The sequence below is a fragment of the Dendropsophus ebraccatus genome, chromosome 1, assembly GCF_027789765.1.
Source record: "Dendropsophus ebraccatus isolate aDenEbr1 chromosome 1, aDenEbr1.pat, whole genome shotgun sequence".
In the NCBI taxonomy this organism is placed as follows: Eukaryota; Metazoa; Chordata; class Amphibia; order Anura; family Hylidae; genus Dendropsophus; species Dendropsophus ebraccatus.
This window is the reverse complement of record NC_091454.1, coordinates 225,949,657-225,970,291: the sequence shown is the minus strand read 5'-3', so window position 1 is coordinate 225,970,291 and position 20,635 is coordinate 225,949,657. Positions and strand designations below refer to the sequence as shown.

General features: G+C 44.1%; 2 protein-coding genes across 2 annotated transcripts; one reads left to right on the top strand and one right to left on the bottom strand.

Moving 5' to 3' along the window:
* Positions 1–4,719: 4,719 nt before the first annotated feature.
* Positions 4,720–7,182, top strand: LOC138785596 (olfactory receptor 11A1-like). Its single transcript, XM_069961698.1, has 4 exons — positions 4,720–4,827; positions 5,786–5,872; positions 5,990–6,087; positions 6,192–7,182. The coding sequence occupies exons 1-4, from the start codon at positions 4,720–4,722 to the stop codon at positions 7,180–7,182; spliced, it is 1,284 nt and encodes a 427-aa protein (XP_069817799.1).
* Positions 7,183–7,378: 196 nt separating this feature from the next.
* LOC138785592 (NXPE family member 3-like) lies at positions 7,379–16,213 on the bottom strand. The gene is made up of 5 exons (XM_069961683.1): positions 16,108–16,213; positions 15,193–15,337; positions 12,948–13,021; positions 12,340–12,543; positions 7,379–9,391 (listed from the first exon to the last, which is right to left on the bottom strand). Exons 1-5 carry the CDS (start codon positions 16,211–16,213, stop codon positions 8,859–8,861), a joined length of 1,062 nt encoding a protein of 353 aa, XP_069817784.1. The 3' UTR covers positions 7,379–8,858.
* Positions 16,214–20,635: the final 4,422 nt, after the last annotated feature.

The following is a 20,635-nucleotide window of genomic DNA, read 5'->3' as shown; positions in this document are numbered from 1 at the left end:
CCACGACATACTGACTAACACCACCACTGCTACTGACTAACACCACCACATACTGACTAACACCACCACATACTGACTAACACCTCCGCTGCTACTGACTAACACCACCACATACTGACTAACACCACCACATACTGACTAACACCAACGCTGCTGCTACTAACACCGCCACCTACTAACACCACCGCTGCTACTGAATAACATCCACTGTACACGTATCACCGCATCCAGTCATATAGAGGTGGACGCAGCTCCACACAGGCTCTAGACACCATATACATTACAGTGCAGTTACATCAGGTGACTCACAGGGGACGTCTTCTCTGATCGGAGTTCTTCCCTCTTCATCTTCTTCTCCATCTGCTCTCGGCCATTATGAGAACTTCTCCGAGCCACGAATCCACAGAATCTGCCAGACAGACATATTAGACTCCTCACTCTGACACCATCGTAATCTCTCTACAAACAGCACATTTGTATTGGCCTCATTTAGTGGGTAACCCTGACACTATGTGACCTCCTTATAGTGTATGCCCTATATGTAGCCTCCTTATAGATGGTCCCCACTCTGTGTATCCCCCCTTATAGTATATGCCTCCTACTATGTAGCCTCCTTATAGATGCCCCCTCTGTGTATCCCCCTTATAGTATATGCCTCCTACTATGAAGGCTCCTTATAGATGCCCCCTCTGTATATCCCCTCTTATAGAAAGCCCCCTCTCCCCCTATGTTGCCCCCCTTATAGATGCCCCCCTTATAGATGGCCCCTTCCCCCCTTATATATTGCCCCCTTATAGATAGCCCCCTCTCCCACCCTCCTATAGATGGCCCCCTCTCCTATAGATGGCCCCTTCCCCCCCTTATAGATGGCCCACTCTCCCCTCTCCGTATATATAGATGGTCCCCTCCCCCCCCCTTATAGATGGTCCTCTCCCCCCCCCTTATAGATGGTCCCCCTCCCCCCCCCCTTATAGATGGTCCTCTCTTCCCCCCCTTATAGATGGTCCCCTCCCCCCCCCTTATAGATACCTCCCCTCTAGAAGGTCCCCCTCTCTTGCCCCCCTTTATAGATGGCCACCTCTCTCCCCTCCTTTATGAATGGCCCCTTCCCTCCTATAGATAGCCCCCTCTTTCCTTTATTAAAACAAATAAAAATAAATAAAAAAAACACACACAACTCACCTAACAACACGCTCCCCCCGGCGATCCTCTTCTTCTTCAGCCTCCGTCTGCCCCGGATCATGCGCTGCTGCCGGGGGTGTTGCGTCCTATCCCCGGCAGCGCGCGCATCATAGAGTTCCCTGTGCTGGGAGCTCCAGCACAGGGAGCGTCTCTAATGTGCACTCCCTGTGCCGGAGCAGTGAACTCTATGATGCGCGCGCTGCCGGGGATAGGACGCAACACCCCCGGCAGCAGCGCATGATCCGGGGCAGACGGAGGCGGCCTCTTGTGACCGCAAGCAACACAATGCTTGCGGTCACAAGAGTGATTGATGAGGGGGGCCTCAGGGGCCCAGCGGGCCGCGCGGGGCCCCCCCTTGTGGCGCCGCTGCGACCCTGGTAGTTACGCCACTGTGTCTATCCATATGTGAGTATTGTTCGTAAGCCAGCCTACTTAGCACATGTTTTATGTATTGTTGGATATCCTTAGATAACCGGAATTTTCTATATATCTGAACAAACGAATTGGCCCCCAATAGAACTGGGTTTAGCGTCAGGCTAAATAGGATCGGGTAGGGTCTACAACTATTACCAAACCTGGATCAGACTGAACGCTCTAGAGGCCATTTGTGCTTGTTTATAGTGAATACCATCAACGTGATTATAAACTTACAGTAGTATTCCGAGCTATACACAGACACTACCATAGAAAGTGGTTTCCTACACCCAGACTGATTTTTTAATCACAATCTGTTTGATCACATTTGATATTTTAATAATTAGAAATAAAGGTTAAATTTTAATATATTTTTTTTGATCTTCATAGCGATTAAGTTTATTTTTGGTTATTTACTCATAGTACTTAGCATGAAGATTGGGGGCTATCTTTCGTTGTATAAATGTCTCCCTTAGCGTATTTTTACATTGAGCAACAGGCAAAGAAATTAAAGGGGTTATCAAGCGCTACAAAAATCTTCCTCAATAAAAACTTTGACACTAAAAACAGGGCCACTTTCTTCCAGAGACAGCACCACTCTTGTCTCCAGCTTGGGTGGGGTTTTGCTACTCAGTTTTATTGAAGTGAATGGAGCTTAATTGCAAACGACACCTGAACTGGAGCCAAGAGTCGTGTAGTCTCTGTTTTTGTAGCACTGAATAACCCCTTTAGGGTATGTGCACACTGAGTAATTTAGACGTAAAGTCCGTCGCGTAATCCGTCCCTCGCGCCCGCTCGTGGATAGCGGCGGGCACACGCGTCTCCGCCCGTGTCATAGACTCCATTCTATGCACAGGCGGATTCATCCTCCATCCAAAGAATGAACTTGATCATTCTTTGGACGGAGGAAGGAATCCACCCGTGCATAGAATGGAATCTATGGCTCGGACGGAGCCTTAGGCTATGTTCACACTGCGTATGAATCCGTCCGTAATGCGAACCGCGAATATACGCACATAGTTTTGAGGTTGATGCATTCGCTTGAAAGTATACGATATACGCCCGCACAATGCACACTACGTATGAGCCTACAGCCGGATCGTATTTGGAGCCGTGAAAAATGAACAAGACCATTGTTTGAGGACGGAAATGTTCCAACTCACGGACGTGGATTTCCATGCGGTCCCGTACAAAGTACTTATTTCAGCCAAATTGAACTTGATTTTTCGATCTAAAAGGTTCTGTGTGGTTTACGGGGCTGGGCGAAGATTTCCAAGTAAATGACCAGCCTCAGATCGCTTTGAAACAAGCTAGGGAAGCATAACTGTACTACGGGCGTATGTTTGCGGTTCGTACGCATCCGGCCGCATGTCGATTTTTCCCACACTCGTAGTTTCAGCCGCACATGTACGGCGGCGTACGATCTACGGACGGATTCATACGCAGTGTGAACATAGCCTTATGGTGCGTTTACACAGGCAGATTTATCTGACCAATTTTGGAAGCCAAAGTCAGGAATGGATTTGAAAAGACAGAGAATCTCAGTCTTTCGCTTAAAGATCGCTTAAGCCCATGTTTTACATAGGGTGAATCTTTGAAAGACTGTTTACACGAAGCGATTTGCAAATTTTTAGCGAACGATGAACGATGATTTGAGAACATGTTGAAAGATCAAAATGAACGATTTTTCGCCCATCGCTTGATTGTTTGCTGTGTTTACATGGAATGATTATCGATCAAATGAGATCGTTATTGCGAAAATTTGAACGATAATCGTCCCGTGTAAATGCAGCATTAGTCTCTGCCTGCTTGTGTCTTCTATATATTTGTATATCCTGATCTTTGCCTTGTATCTTTGACCTCCCTTGCTTGCTGCCTGCCCCTGACCATATTGCTTCTACTTTGACTACTCCTATTGGATTCTGATTTTGTACTTTTGCTGCCCGTTTGTTGTGACCCAGACTTTTTACCATTCTTTATTGTGTTTGTTTGTCTGTCTTGTTCTGTGTGGACCTATACTAGTGCACTAAACGTCTTTGTGGTTGTCCGTGGCTGCCTAGGGCCACTTGAAGCAAGTAGGTAGGGACAGTGGGTGGGTTCAGCATCAGGGCTCACTGTCGTGTCTTGTCCCTGCCGCCCGCTGCCTGACATACTCTTTATGTACTGTTATAAATGTTCAGAGTCCAGACACAGCTGCTTTCTTGGGAATCTCCCAACGTCCTCATATAACTGCTCTGTCCTTGGAAATAAATCTACAGAATTAAAAATATCAATAACTCGAAGCCGTCACCGGTGGATAGAACTGTAAATAAGTTCGGGCCCAGAGGGTTTATTATTCCAGTGCGAGCATTTCTAAGAAATAATCAGTATAATGAGTCAGAGGGGAATTCCGTACAGGATATATATTATACTCTCAGGATTATCGGTTCCTGTACGATAGACGGCGGCAGTTGTAACGTTCTGAGATGTTCATTCGATTTCTATATGAAGCATCAGGGATGTAACCAAGGTAATTTAGCAATGTTGGTAACACAGTGCAGGTACGACATTGGATAGATTTATTTTTTATTTCTTATGTTTATTATTTCTGATTTTATTATTAAGCTACATCTATTCTTTTTTTTTATCATGTCCTATGTGGCTGCATTTTTGGATCCTCACTATGGCCCTGCACCTGGTTCCTGTGCAATTCTATGCAGAGACATAGGGTTTTAACCCCAACAGCTTAAAATCTTTAACAGGACCACAATCTTCATCTCTATCATGTGCTATTTATAATACTGGAGTCTTCTTATGTGGAAAAGGGGTGTTGGGTCCATTCAGTTGGTAGGGCCTAGGTGCAACTGTTCCCTCTGCACCCCCTATAGTTACAGCCCTGGTTGAATTGTCCAGTAGGTTTAGATCAGTTAAGCTTCAGAATATCGAGCATTTATAACCTTAAAGGGATATTAAAAAATGTTGGTAAGGATGTCTTAAAAATAGAAAACAAGTTATACTTACCTACCCTGGTCCCCCAACAACTCCTGTGTCCTGAATTTCTGGTCTCCCATTGCTCATCTCTTTCTTGTTTCTGGGACAAGTAGTTGGATCAGGACCTACCTGCTCAATCAGTCACTTGCCTGCATGGTATCCCAACTTGGTCCTGCTCTAACTTTTTATCCCAGAAGCAGGGAGAAGAGACCAGGATGTCAGAGACCAAAAGTCCTTGGAACAACAGCTGTGGTGAAGCAGGTAAGTATGACAATTTTTTATTTATTTTTTGTATGATGATTTTCAGCAACATATCAAACTTGTATTGCATGAATTCATGAGTACCCCTTAAATATGGACCACAAGACATTATAAACACCTTTTTACTTATTATAGAGAAAGGAAATTAACTTCATACCTCAATTTCTTTTATAAAGACTATGCAGTTTGTTGGGTGAGCGTGGCTTTCTCTCTATACATTTACACAGCATCTACCCTGCAAACCTTCTTCTGTGTGCCTCCTCCCTATCTACAGCCTTTTACACTAATTTCCACACAGGGACGGCTCCAGGTTTTTGTGGGCCCTTGGGTGACAGAGCCTCAGCGGGCCCCTCATCTATCTACTATGCACCCATTATCTGCACACTATGCACAATCACTTGAGATACCACTAACATACACAAACACACGTCATTGACACAGACACTGACTTGACATTGACTAACTGACACTGACTGACTGACACACACTGACTGACTGGCACTGAATGACACAGACACTGACATAATGACATTGATACGCTCTGACGCACAGCACTTACAGCTCAGTCTTCTCCCTTTTCCTCTCTTTCAGGCTGTTCTTCCCACTGTGAGGTTGAGGACCTTCGGGTCATGTGATCAGGTCCTTCACCCTTTTTTCTGTCTGTGCAGGTCCTACTCCTCTGTCTTCTGATGTTCAGCACTCATCCTGCACTACAGTGAGCAGACTGAACATTAGAACACCGGGCCCCTCTACCTCTCTGGGCCCCTAGAGGCACCGTGGGCCCCGGCACTTGCCCAAGTAAGCCCTGTGCTGACGCCGCCCTGTTTCCACACACCTGCAGAGTGTGGTGGGCTCCGATGACTCTTCAATCTAATCAAGACCTTCTTAACTCTTCTCTTAGGGACCATTGTGATTGGGGGTGCTCATGTATTACTATAATTTATTTATATACTTACAGATTTTTAGCTTAGCCGTAGAGCTAATGTACGAAGCAGAATTGAAGGCTGATTCCAGGGGACACTTGTTGACAAATGACAAGTCCCATGTTGGACCTCATGGAAAACTAACTTTGTAGAAAGCCCTTAGTTTGTGTGCAGCGCCACCATAAGGGAACTGAAACATTGCACAATGTCCATTCAAATCAATGTTCACTGCATTTAAGGTCTTCTATCCTTCAGAGATGCTCTTTGTAGCTTCTCTTCACATTGGCCAAGAGGTGAACGTCCCTGAGTTCTGGTTACTGGATAAACCTTTGATGCGGTTCTTCTGATATTTTATACAAATCAGTTTCCGCAACCTGTGTTTACTCTTATGTATGGCTTTTAAAATTCTCTGACACATCAAGTAGAGTAAATGCCGTGAAGTGAAGTATCCAATCAACATGAAATCCTGTCCATCATTCAATTTTATGTGGATCTACCCCGATATACAATGAATAAGTCATTTATAACAGAAATAGTCCTCAGAGGGTTCGGAAACCTACAGGAGTTCAAGGTTTTTTTCATCTTTATATGTCTGCTCATCTACACTGTAACTATAATGGGTAACCTTATCATTATATTGATGGTGGCCACCAGTTATCGTCTTCAATCTCCCATGTTCTTCTTTCTTGGTCACCTCTCTTTCTCGGATATATTGGTTACTTCAAATGTTGTCCCAGTCATGGTGAGCATTACTTTGACAGATGGTGGTAGCTTGTTCCTCATGGGTTGCATAGCTCAGTTTTTCCTATTTGGTTCTTTGGCAACTACCGAGTGTCTTTTGCTGACAGCAATGTCCTATGATCGATATCTCGCTATCTGTTACCCACTGCACTACGCAACCATTATGGACCATAAACTGTGTATATATTTGGTGCTGGGTTGTTGGTCTCTCGGGTTTGTACTGACCCTTATTCCAATATTTTTAATACAGACCTTGTGGTTCTGTGGCCCCAATGTCATTGACCACTTCTTCTGTGATTTTGGACCTCTCCTGGAGTTATCTTGCTCAGATGTTTCCATAGTGAAATACGAGGTGCTGTTACTCTCTGGTATTGTCACCACCATCCCCTTTGTGTTCATAGTTGTCACCTACTGTTATATCTTTGTAGCGATCATGAAGATCACCTCAGCCACCGGTAGGAAGAAGACATTTTCTACCTGTAGCTCTCACTTGGCTGTTGTATGTACCTACTATGGAGCACTGTTCGTAATATATGTAGTACCCCGCAGGGGGTATTCCACAACTGTAAACAAGGCATTATCTTTTATGTACACTGTGATTACTCCATTATTCAACCCTATTATATACGGCTTAAGAAATCGGGAAATCAAGATGGCCGTCCAGAATTATCTATGTATAGAAAAAATATGAATGAAGTGACTTCATGATTCTGAAACGATTTATATTGTAATTTATAGCTTATTATTATATGGAGTAGAACATTTTATAAGAGTAAGAAAAATAAAGTAATTAATAAAACTGTCTCTTAACAGTTGGGTACAAAGTTGAACTTTTTTCCTAAATAATGCACACTTAGGCTATGTTCAAACTGCGTAAATTAACGGCCATTGTTTTCACCCGGCCGGACACGTACACCTGAAACTACGGCTGTAGAAATACGAGCATACGGGCAAGTCGTGAAACTACGGCTGTTGTTCAAATTTGCTCAAATTTGACCTGACACAGGTCATTTACTTAAAATACTGCGCCCAGCCAGGGAAACCACTCAGAACATTTTTTACATTAAAATCAAGTTTAATTCGGCAGATATAAGTTTTACGTTCGCAGCATTGAAATCCACAGCCGTTGTTGCAGCATTACCGGACAGAATTAATTGACGTTCATTTTTCATGGGGCCTAATAAACAACGGCCGTTGTCTGGTATGTAGTACGCATTGTACGACCGTAGTTTGTATATATTGCAGCAAAGTTTATAAACCTCAAAACAACGGCTGTAGTGTGAACATAGTCTTACTATTTCTGCACTGTCATCTTTTCAAAGCACAGAAGCACATGTAATCGAAGGGAATCACCATGAAGATCACTGAAGGAAAGGATTACAGGAATTTATTAATAGGAAAGGAAAAAAATAAAAGAACTGTTACAGCAGTAAACTAGTGCTAGAAAAATATACAGATTTGTAAAACACATCTATTAAAAAGGACTTATCAGCTGCTGTATGTAAAAGTAAAAAATAAATCTATATTTAGAAGTACCCCAAATGCAGTGCAATTGTCCGCACAAGTATATACTTGTAATGTGGCCAGTTTGGGCAGCCGACTAGAGCCTGAGGCTCCTTGGGTTCTCACAGCCATCCAAACCATTTGATGTCACTGCAGTTGCACATAGTTCGGGGGCCCACTGGACGATTCATAAGGTGATGTGCAATTGCAGTGCTGGTGAGCGCACTAAAAACAAAACTCACCTCCCATGCACTATCTCGTCTGGCACAGGAACTTACAGGAGCGGCCAGGACTTCGTCTAGGTAACATCTCTAAAACACAGCACCAGATGAGAAAACAAGGGAGAGGAGGGGAAAGGACAATACTTGGGGCCATATACCGAAAGCGAGACTATACTGGAGGGCCATATATTGAAAGGGGGACCACACTGGAGGTCATGTACTGTCAGGGTGCCATCAACTAAAGGGAGACTATACTGGAGGCCATCTTCTAAAGAAGGACTACACTGGGGACCATGGACTAAACGGGGACTACACCGAGGGCCATCGTCTAAAGGATAGTAGATAGTCCCTTAAGGGAAGTTTGCTATCAACCTCTAAATGGGTCATTGTTTGGGGGAAAACTTATATTTGTACAGTGGATGTTGGTTGTATTGTCCTTATATGATTTGCTACACAAAGGGGCCCGACAGGCCTCTGTCGCCCAAGGGCCTACAAAAACCTGGAGCCCACCCTGTTAAGATGCATACAACTTTGCCAATTACCTCTGAGCTGCTTAATGTACAGAAGCAGTGACTCTCACCCTATACAGGACAAACTTTTTTTTATTTTTTTAAATTCAGACCTAATTTGTTCCTCCTATGCCCTACTGAGGACATATAAAAGACAGCATCAAGTCCACCTCATTTTTTATTATGATCTCTAGTGGATGAATATTTTCTGGGAATCGTTGACAAGAAGTCATTTGCCAAACATCCAAAATGGTGACTGGCAGCTTGGAAAACATGGCTCTCATGACTGTATCCAACTGGTAGGACAGCCAATCACTGCCATGAGAGAATTTATATCCAGTGTTGGCCGACTTGATGATAATCTTCGCATCAGGGCTCCGTTCCAAGAGTTGTATTACAGCCTCTCCAATGTGTTGTAGTCTCCGCACATAAAATGCTATGGGATAGGTGAGGAAGTGACTCCAGCAGGTCAACACGATGACCATATCTTTCCGGGTTCCCAATCCTTCCAGCTCTGTAGCAATGTAGTGCAGCTCATGAATTCCTGTACGTTCCATACGCAGAGGTTTCTGGTGAGCTCTCCATTGTACTATATAGTTATATTCAGAATCTGTTGCCAACAACGGCCCGGGATTGTGAGTGACGTGAAGGTCGATTTGTTTGAGAGCTGTTTGAAAAAGTACATAAAGAGTAGAATTAAACATAAAATTAAAAGATTAGAAGAAAAAAAAATCCCATCAAAAATGTAGCTGGTCTTCAAGGGGGAGGTAGCAACTCACTTCAATGTATACTAATGTATATACAAAATATTTTAACCATTCAAAGTGAATTTACCCCCCACACCCAAACATACACACAACTACCTCTTCCTTTTGTTAAATATGCAGGTATATTGGAGGAGAAATCGGTACACTTGGGGTGCTGGGCCCTCCTCCAGTGCACCAGACTAGCCTCTTTGCATATTTAAAGGAGAATTCTGGCGATTTATAAAATCCGGCAGCAGACAGGAGCAGGGGGGAATTGATTACAAATATGAACTAACCTCCCCTCCGCCCAATTGTTTTGGGCATCGGATCTCTTTTAGAGCCGTTATGCATTTGGCTGGACAGTCTACTCCAACCTCTAGCCACACGCAGTATAGGATATATACGTAACAGCAAAAGCCTCCTTGCCAACCTTGATAAATTGCCTCCCTTACAGGGTGCATCATGGCTGTCATGTGATGTGGTTGCATTGTACCCTTCTTTACCACATGATCTTGCGGTACGAGCACTGTCCTTCCATCTGTTTAAATATAGCAATTATGAGAGGGGTCTATGTGAGTACATCCTTTTGGTCACCTTTTTTCTGTTGTCAAATAATTTTTTTCAGTTTGAAAAAAAGTTTTTTCTCCAAATCAAAGGCTGTCCCATGGGGGCCAGCTTCTCTCCGTCCCTGGCAAATATTTACATGGCTTATTGGGAGGAGGTCGTCTTGTATACCGTCCACAATCCCTACCGAGGACACATATTGTGGTACGGTAGGTACATAGACGATCTCCTCCTAATATGGGCAGGGGACAATGACACAGCTCAAAATTTTGTCCATTATATTAATGGGAACACTTTAAATCTAAAATTTACATTTCAGTATGAACTCTCCTCTATTCCTTTTTTGGACGTCATTTTATTTTTCTCTGAAGGTAAAGTGACTAGCACTTTGTACAGAAAACCATCAGCTGGTAATGGTATCCTCCATGCTGACAGCAGCCACCCAGCACATGTTGTCAAAAATTTGCCAATAGGGGAATTCATACGTGCCCAACGCAACTGTTCGTCGGAACAGGGTTATCTCAAAACCGCATTAGACCTAACCAATAGACTGCTTATACGAGGATACAGCAAACATTGCATTGCCAGGGCCCGAAAAATTGCAGAGAGCCATAATAGACAGTATCACTTAACTGATCGGCACCCACGTACCAGTAGCTCCAGTGATGCCCACACTGACCCTAGAGAAAATACTAGTCACTTGACTTTCTCAACTGCATACAGTCCACAATTTCAGGCTATTACAAATATAATACATAAATATTTACCCATGCTATTTCAGGATGACTTATGTGACAAAATCCTTTCCCAAGGTGTCAGGTATGTGGCTAAGAGGGGTTTAACCCTTAGCAACATCTTGTCCCCCTTCGCACTACCCGAGACATTGGCCACACACAGCGGCACAGCGTGGTTGAGAACCATTGGATTTCACAAGTTTGCCGCTTCGAGGTGTCCAATGTGTTTTTTCACAAAAAAACAACTCACTTTTACTTCTTACACCACAGGACGCACCTTTAGAATACTGAGTTTTCTAAATTGCGATACTACATACACCGTATATCTAGCACACTGTACTATCTGTAGATTACAGTATGTCGGCTCTTCCAAGAGGAAACTTAAAGTCCGGTTCTCTGAACACCTCCGTGACATACGCTCCGTTGACCCTACCTTCGGAGGTTCTAGAGCTATGTCAGGGTTGTCCAGACATTTCCACCAATGCCATGAGGGTGACACTAGTTCACTCATTATACAGGCCATTGAGAGGGTGGACAAACCTAAAAGGGGCGGAGATTGGGTCCAGATGCTACGCAAGAGGGAGGCATATTGGATCCTACATCTCGCAACCCGTTTTCCAAAGGGTATGAATCAAAAAACAGACCTAATGTTTATTTACTAATTTATTTACCTGCTTTGTTTTTTGTATAGTTCATTATTTGTTCATTCATTATGTGTATCACGTGGTCTCTCCATCTTGGCCCCCTTGTTCCTTTTTTCCCCATTTGGGGGTGGGGCCCGGATGTAGGAGGTACACTTTTGTCAGGTATAAAGGTATTGAATGTTTAAACACACACTAGCCATGATTAAGGAGGGTTGCCTCCGCAACGCGTCGGCGCGGTTTTAATATTGTTTGTTATTTTTTAAGTTGTACCAATAAAAACGCATATACTTTTTAAGGAGCTGTGGATACCCCTTGTTTTTGACATGAACTAACGTCTCCCTATGCCAGCGAGGAGTTGCAGGACTGGCCTCGGTCCTGCCGTGATGAGACCATGAATTGGGGGAAAAGGCCCCAGCTGATGGACTGGCCGCTCAGACAATCAGTGACTGGAGCGGTGTCTATCCCCAGTCACTGTCTGGCTGAGTGACCAGACCACCAGCTGGGTCGTGACATGTTAGTGCCAGAGATCCCATAGCCCGGCGGGGGTCCTGAGGCTAATCCTGCCGCTTACCATAGTCACAGGGAGAGGTAAGTTAGTACTTGTAATCAATTTTCCCCCTGCCCTTGCCTAATGCCAGATTTCATAAATCTCCGGATTTCTTCTTTAAATATGCAAATATATTGAAGAAAAAACCATCACATTGTGGGAGCTGGGCCCGCGTCCAGTGCACCATATTAGCCTATTTGTATATTTAACAAACGGGGGAAAGCTCGGGAAATGGTATGAATAATGAGGACCACCATTAGGCCCCAAATACTGTATAACCAAAAAGTTTGCTTGTTTGATCTGCTAGTACATTCGCAGTAATATACTTATTTTTACTAAATTTAAATAACTGGGACTGGTGTGTTATCTATGCTACCTACTTGGAACAAACTTCACTAGATATTCCCACCATTGGCGAAGTGTGGAGTCTCCAAACATGTAGACCATTTTTCCAGCGAGGCATTTGGCTATTTTGGTGGAGTTGTTGAAATTTTGATTGGAACAGACGAGGGAAGTCCAGGTGTCTTGGTAATAAAATCCAGAAGGAATATGATTCCGAAGACCTGATATGCAAGGTCCGTTGCCTAAAAAAATTATAAAATTAAAAAAAAATAAAAAATCTGTCTCAATCATTATTTTTTTCCCCAAAATCTCTCTTTTACCTAATATTTCCCCATTTATTATATAATAACAGTAGTGTGGCTTAAATGCATAGAATATAAGGATGGTCTGAACCTGCCGAGGTTCGGGTTCAGACGAACCTGGACTCTCGGCAATGATTCCCGCTGTCTTAAACCTCCGTGCAGAGGGTGGATACAGCGGGAGGACCGCCTGGAAAACCCAGATACAGCCATAGCCATAGGCTGTATCCCAGTTTTCCAGGCGGTCTTCCCGCTGTATCCCAGAGGGTGGAGGTGGAGGTTTAAGACAGCGGGAATAATGGCCGAGAGTCCGGGTTCGTTCGTACGAATAGATGGATGTATAGTACCTTTTACATTATCTTTATGAGGAAGAACAGTAAAAGGCTTGACCTTTGAGGAGATTTCTTGTTCAATCAATGACCTTGTGAAGACAGAAGAAACTGCTTTAATCACGGTTAATTTTATGTAAATGATTTAAAGAGAACCAATCATGGGCGAAATTAAAAAAATTTTTTTTTGCTAATAAGCTGTAAATTAATATTTTATTAATACTTGTAATTGGAATTATTTTATTTTACTCCCGTGATTTTACAATATACACATTCTCTTTTCCTGTCTCGCGCCGGCTCTTTTTAAAAGAGCCGGCGCGAGGCAGGAAGCTCCCGGCATGCCGAGCGGGGGGAATGGCTCCCATGAGCCTTTGCCGCCGCTCTGTAAATACACAGTGATCCCGCGCTATACAGCGCGAGATCACTGTGTAGGTCTATTCTAACACGGCCTATTAGTATGTCCCTGAAGATACAGACTGCCTGTGCAGTCTGCATCTTATGCGTTTACCTAATCCTGTATAGCGGAGCAGTAAGGGCGGGGGCGGCCATCTTGATGACGTCACTGGTGCGTTCCAGTGCTGGAACGCAAGGGACGTAATCAAGATGGCGTCCGGCTTAGCTCACCGCTACAGAGGACCGGGTAAAGTATAAGATACAGACTGCACAGGCAGTCTGTATCTTCAGAAATAAACTACATGAAGATACAGACTGCCTTTGCAGTCTGTATCTTATACTTTACCCAGTCCTCTGTAGCGGTGCAGTAAAGCCGGGCGCCATCTTGATTACGTCTCTTGCATTCCAACGCTGGAACGCATCACTGTGACGTCATCAAGATGGCCGCCCCCGTCCTTACTGCTCCGCTTTACAGGATTAGGTAAAAGCATAAGATACAGACTGCACAGGCAGTCTGTATCTTCAGGAATAGACTTAGGGACAGATAATCTTTTATTATAGGGACAGTTAATTTTAGGTGATTGGTTCTCTTTAAGGTGTTTCTTGCCCTCATTGAATTATGTACCAAGTGTTTGGATGGAACCAAGGACTGCATTAGGGTCGGCAGAGTGTCATAGAAACAAGATTGTTGGCATCCATCTAGTCTGCACTTTAAGTATTTATTTTCTTATATTAAAGGGATAGTGCAGTGCTAAACAATTATTCATAAAATAACACACATTACAAAGTTATACAACTTTGTAATGTATGTTGGCCCCCTTCCCAGTTTTTCCCCCCACCCACGCCAGACCCGGAAGTGGGATGCACTATACTCACCTGATTCGTGTCAATCCCCATCTTGGGACAATGATGTCATCTTCGGGCAGCAAGCCGAACCGCTCCATCCGTCCCTCTTGCCGGCCCCCCTCTGCTGCGTCATAACTGTGCTCAGCTGCGATTGGCTGAGCACAGTTATGCTCAGCTAATCGCGGCTGAGCAGCTGATAGCGCGGCAGAGGGGGGCCGGCACGAGGACGGATGGAGCAGTTCGGCCGCCCGTCCGAAGATGACATCATTGTCCCAAGATGGCGGACAGGGAGCAAAACGGATCAGGTGAGTATAGTGCATCACACTTTTGGGTCTGTCGTGGATAGTCGGATAGTGGATAGTCGGATAGTCAAAGGTCAGACGGGAGGTCGGTTAACAAGTCGAGCAAGCAGAGGGATTAGGAACGGGGATCGCAGGAAAAGACAGGGGGAGCTGGGATCAGGGTATGAACCTTAATAGCCAGCAGAGAAGGACTGTTTCTGCTTCCTTTTATAACGATCAAAAGCCTGGTCCGGAACCCTTATTGGACCAGCACTCTGATCCTCATGGTTCCGGACAGGCAGAGGAATATGTCAATCAAAAGACTTGCTCAGCTGCAGCAATTAAGTCTAGCAAAGCTCAGTGTAACTCCTGCATTGCCGGAAGCTGGGAAGCAAGCGGGTGTGTCACACAAGAGTGAAAACAGGCTCAGTTCACACCAGGCTACTGCACATTCCTGACAATATTGTTGAAGTGATGTGGTATACTTAGGTAAAGGAGTAGTAAGAAGCAGTAAGCTTATGGGGTAAAGTAAGCATGTCTGGTATGCCAGTGGTTTCAGATAAGGGGCACGTGGAATGAGGAAATGAGCCTGTGGTTTTGCACGACAATATGCAAGGGATAAGAGGACTTCCCATCTGGTCAGGGCTACGGCTGTGACTCACCCCACCCATGCCCCACTTAGTGCAGAGCTGAACCTATCTGGTAAATGTTTGTACAATATGAGCTAAAAAAGAATAAAATACATTGAGAAGAACTGCCTCTCTGTTCCACTTAGAATGTTGCGATTGCCACCAGATGAGTGGTCCCGATAAGCATCACATGGTAATTTTTTCGGCCTCTGACACACCCATTTTTCTTCATTTCGTGAATCATAATATTCACAAACATCTTGTCAAAGTCCTTCTTTATGTCCAAGCTCAGCAGCTCTTTGTGTTGTCTCCTCTTTGTCTATAGGGAACTTCCAGCTATGTCACAACCCAGATGACGGGTGCCCCGCTCAGCCTTTCAGTGACTAGGGAAGGAAACGGCTGAAGTCAATGATTGGGTGAGCGGGCTAAATTTCACCTGTCTGTGACTTTGAATGCGGGTTGTGATGATTTTTTGCGATCTCTGGGATCTATCCCTGGGATGGGTATGATGGTAGAGGTCACAGAGGGAGTGTTAATGTATGGCTTTTCGAAATTCCCTTTTGATGGGAGTTTGTTGGTGTGTGGTAGAAAAGTGATACACCTGATCTGCGGAGAGGGTGGTAGATGGGATAATTTAAGAAGTTACCTATTAAGAAATCTGATCTGGTGAGTGTTAGGAAGGTAGCCATTACAAAAAGTCAAGGGAAGGGCCCTGTAGGTGCTGTGTCCATAAAGTGAATTGCACCATATAGTAATGTAATAACAACTGTATAAAAGACAACATTACCCCCCCCCCCCCCAATACAGTAACAAATACCAGTTTACTACACAACATGTCAGAAATTACAGTATGGTTACTTCCAGTAACTGTAGGTATACATATACATTGGTAAACAGATCCAGTCCTTAGTATTTGAGAAGTAACTTACTTTGTCTATATGAAAGATACATTTATGTGATATTGATCATAAAACTGGGTTATGGTGAGATAAATTGAATGAAACTACCCCAGCTTGTATCTGGACTTACCCCTGTAAGGAAACAAACCACACACAGTGCAGCAAAGAGGAACAGCGACTTCTTCATCGTCCTCTATGTGAGCAGCGTCTTCTGTAAACAATGTCTTTCCAGTCATCATCGCCTACGAGGACAATAAACTCCCTAACACCTGTAAGGTAAGAACGTCAGAGGATAATAAACACAGGAGAAAGTCTAGACATTGTAAGCATGTACAGCAAAAAGACCAATGCATTATATAGCCCTCTGTTATCAGCCATTACAGTATGGAAGAGACTTTGGCCAGGTCCACACTGCGTCAGAGCATCCGTCACAGTCTATTTTAAAGTAACTGCTGCAGAATTTTTTTAATGTCAGTTTAAAGCAAATGTACCATCAGGTTTTCCACTAATGTTCATCATTTTAACAAAGCTTTAAGTGAATGTACCATCAGGTAAATCACTTTGGGTATATAACATTAACAGATTGTTGCCGGTCTTTTCGGGAGCACCAGCCTGCCCTGGAGCACTAGGGACAGGCCCCCCAGATCCCAATGTGACGATCTCCCCTCTTCTCTGTGACACAGCTCCATTAGAATCAATGCAGCCGCTTCACAAGGGGGTGGGGTTTGTCACAAAAGGGACCAGCGGGACTGCCCCCAGTGCTTCAGGGCAGGCTGTTGCTCTCGAAAAGACCGGCACCAATCCGTTAATGTTATATACCCAAAGTGATGTACCTGATGGTACATTTACTTTAAGCTTTGTTAAAATGATGGAGATGAGTGGAAAACCTGATGAACCTCAATAAAGTCAATAGGGTCTATCGGGCTCCATATGTGTCCAGTGGTTAAGCTGTCTGAGCCTCTAATGCAGTGTGGACCTGACCTAACCTGTAGGAATAGTAAACCAAATTCATTGTCCTCGTTATACTTTACTCCAAAGAGAAGACAGCTTAATTATAGTACAGATAAATGCAGGGCATTGGGAATATGTGGTGTCCCACAACGGGTGTTATTAGTCTATACACCCATCGCAAAATCCTGTACTACAAGTTAACGTGGTAATGAAGTGATACTTAAGTTTTACCACTAGATGTCGCTATTATTTGTATATGCACTTGTATATTGCACAGCTGTAGTTAACAAGGGGCTATTGCTTGTTTATGATCTGTGCACCAATAAGAGCTCTCTTCTCTTCTTCACCTATCTCTATTCTCTTTCTTCTCTTTACACTTACTTATCCACCACTCATAGGGGGCATTACACCTCCTGTAGAAAGTTGTCACACGGGGAGAGGAAGTACACGCCCACACTTAGTGTGTCTTACCCAAGTCGTGGTGGAGAGAGGACGCAAGACAAGACAGTCCCTACTGTAGTCCAGCTGGGCCTTGGCTCTGCCAGATCCCTCTCCATTCAGTGTCCAGTGTAGTCTAGTCAGGAGTGTGGTAGTGAACGGACACACATGGGAGACGGAGAGACTTTTCTTTTAGACGCTATCTTTGGTCCAACGATGCAGTGCTAAAGAACTTGAGAGGGGACGAGAAAGAGATCACCACAACCCACGCCTTGAACATCTCTAAAAGTGCAGGACAGTATCCTGAAACAAGAGGAACTGATACAGATAGAGCAAAGTTGCTACAAGCCTATGTACTCTATCTCGCAGTGCAGTTGTTACCAGATAATTTGGCCACCTTTCTCATCTTAAGTTACAAGGTCTGGGGCTTGTGTCACCCTAATAGGACGGGTCACCCGACACTGTAGGGAAACAGGTGGTACAACGACAACAAAGGTCGAAACACGGGCGCTAGTATTCTTCTATCTTCACATATTTCTTCAGTATTCTACTACTTTTTCCTCCAAAGTTCCGGCAGAGCACACTACTAACCTGGGTTGGGACTTTCAGCTCAAACTCCTCTCCACTACTCTGAACCTGCAGCACAAACTCCTCTCTACTGTTCTCAGCTCACTCTATTTCTCAGCACACAACAAAGTCAGCTCAGCTCTTCTACTCCAAAGGCTCTCAGCGCAGATGCTGTTCGGTCACATCTATTGTCTATGATCAACTATTGTACAAAGTATTCTCACAGTAAAGAAGATTTTAGTTATGATAACAGGACACCTACACAGTCACTACTCCATCTTTGGGTCATTTACCCTTTCTTTGCATGGCGGTACCGATAGTCCAGGTGGGCACAACTCCACTCCGGACCACAGTGATAAGTACCCAAGTGAACCCCTCACAGCCCAGCAGGTCACCGACCACAGGGGAAAGCATATAGCCAGCAGGTGGGTCTCCATACCTATGTGCCCCACTGGCACTGGCATTATGAAAATCTACCATCTGGCTGCAATATATCTCAACCAACCACTACCGTAGTGGTGTCACCCAGCACCATCTGGTAAGTGACCAGTCATCCATAGACAGAGAAGCACAAATACATGCTATTACTCTTTGGTATCAGGTAGAGTCAGTGGTCTGGGGACCCGAGGCTCAGACATGATAATGGACTCCAAAGCTACAACAGAACACAGCCACATTTGAGGGTGGCTTTGGAGTCAATTGCTTATTTCTAGGGTTTATTTCTTACAGGATGATTCAGTCATAACCTAGTTCATCTTATTAATATATCCCAGGGACAGCTGATGCCTGATGCTAAGGGTCATTATATGGGATCTGCACATATTTGGTCTAGATCAGTGATGGCTAACCTTGACACTCCAGCTGTTGCCAAACTACAATTCCCATCATGCCTGAACAACCAAAGATATGGCTTTGGCTGCCCAGGTACGATGGGAATTGTAGTTTTGCAACAGCTGGAGTGTCAAGGTTAGCCATCACTGGTCTGGATGAAGGATAAACCTAAGGATCATAAGCAACCCTTAGAAAAACACAGCATAGAAGACACCATCCAAATCAATATTTATATGTTAAGATTCTTGGTGTTTACATCTTAGAGATGGAATATCCATTAGATAAATACCTGTTAGATTGGTTTGCTCTAGAATTTGATGAAAAGTTGAAGCAAGAAGAACTCCCTTACCCCATAACTCCTATAGACATCAATGGAGAGGACTGTACTAGGATCCTATGGATAGAGAAGCCAGACAGTCAGTAAAGATTAAGGGATAACAGGTAGAGCAGAGATGAGTCATCAGACCCCCAACTCCACACAGCACCCTCTGGTCCCAAACTCTAGTCCCAAATCTATCTTATACCATACCTTACCATATCAGACACACTTTGACGCCCTCACATCTCCATATGGCAGCCACAACACTCCCTTAGAGCCACAATTACCTTGATACAGCTACAATGTCACTATACCATAATATGCCTTACAACCACTACAGTGCTTCCATCATAGAGCCCCTTATACATCTACAATGAAGCATTGGTGCCCCTATGATAGCCCTAATGCCTTTCATAACAGCTAGTAGCTCCTATGATAGCCATAATGCCCACTGATAATGAACTCATATCACTAACCACAATGTCCTCCATAGCAGCCAGAATGATGCCCAAGAGCTCGGGTGTCTCTTACCTCCAGCACCAGGAAGGCTGCTCCTTATCTAACAAGTAAATAACATATAGTCGGCTGCGGCTTTAGTTACTTATTGGTGGACAAGCAGCTGTGTTTATTCTTGTGGTTATGATGGTTTTCCAGCTAATGTTTAACTCTATTTGCCTTTTGAGGAAACAAAATCAAATGGATTACCGATTCCTGATCTGGACATCCTGAGCACCAGCAGAACCACAAAACCGACTTTTTCAGCAGGTATTTATCTGTGGTGTGTGCAACACGTGAGATGACAATTTCACTATATATCAGTGCTGGGGGCTCAGGTTTGTTGTATCAGGGCCAAGGTTGACGTCTCGACAATTTAGTGGCCTCCCAATTGCCCCCTGACATATATTGAAGGGTTGGACACATTCAGTTTCAGTGCCCAATCCTCTTGCTTCTCCTGGAAATAAACTTATTCCACTCTCCTAATTGTCAACTTTATAGACAGTGGTGACATCAATAAAACCTGTACTAGCTACGGAAAAAAACAAGTAATTGGGGCGGAGAAGGAACACAATGAACTGTGCAAAGACGGGAAGTAAAAAATATCTAGTTACAAAGTGTAAGCATTACTGATGAACGAGTACTAAAATGCTCGTTACTCGAGACAAATATCTCCCGATACTTGAGTGCTCGTTTCGAGTAACAAACTTCATTGAAGTCAATGGGAAACTTGAGCATTTTTGCAGGGGACTCAAGTTTGGTAGAGGGAAGGTTGTGTGAAAACCTGTCAACCTCAGAAATTGATGGAAACACCACGGAAATGGACAGGAAACTGCAGGGGCAGCATGTATGGATGCCTCTGAGGCTGCCTAATGGCACCATTATGCCAAATTCTGGGCAACAGCTGTGGTATACAATCTGTTGGTGGCTGCACCTATACACACTCAGTGACACACCCTTTACACTAAACAAGCAGTAGTGAACTTAGATATGCCTTGCCTAAGAAATACAGAAATCAGGAAATATAGTCCCAATAAAATAGTACTGTGTGCTGGTG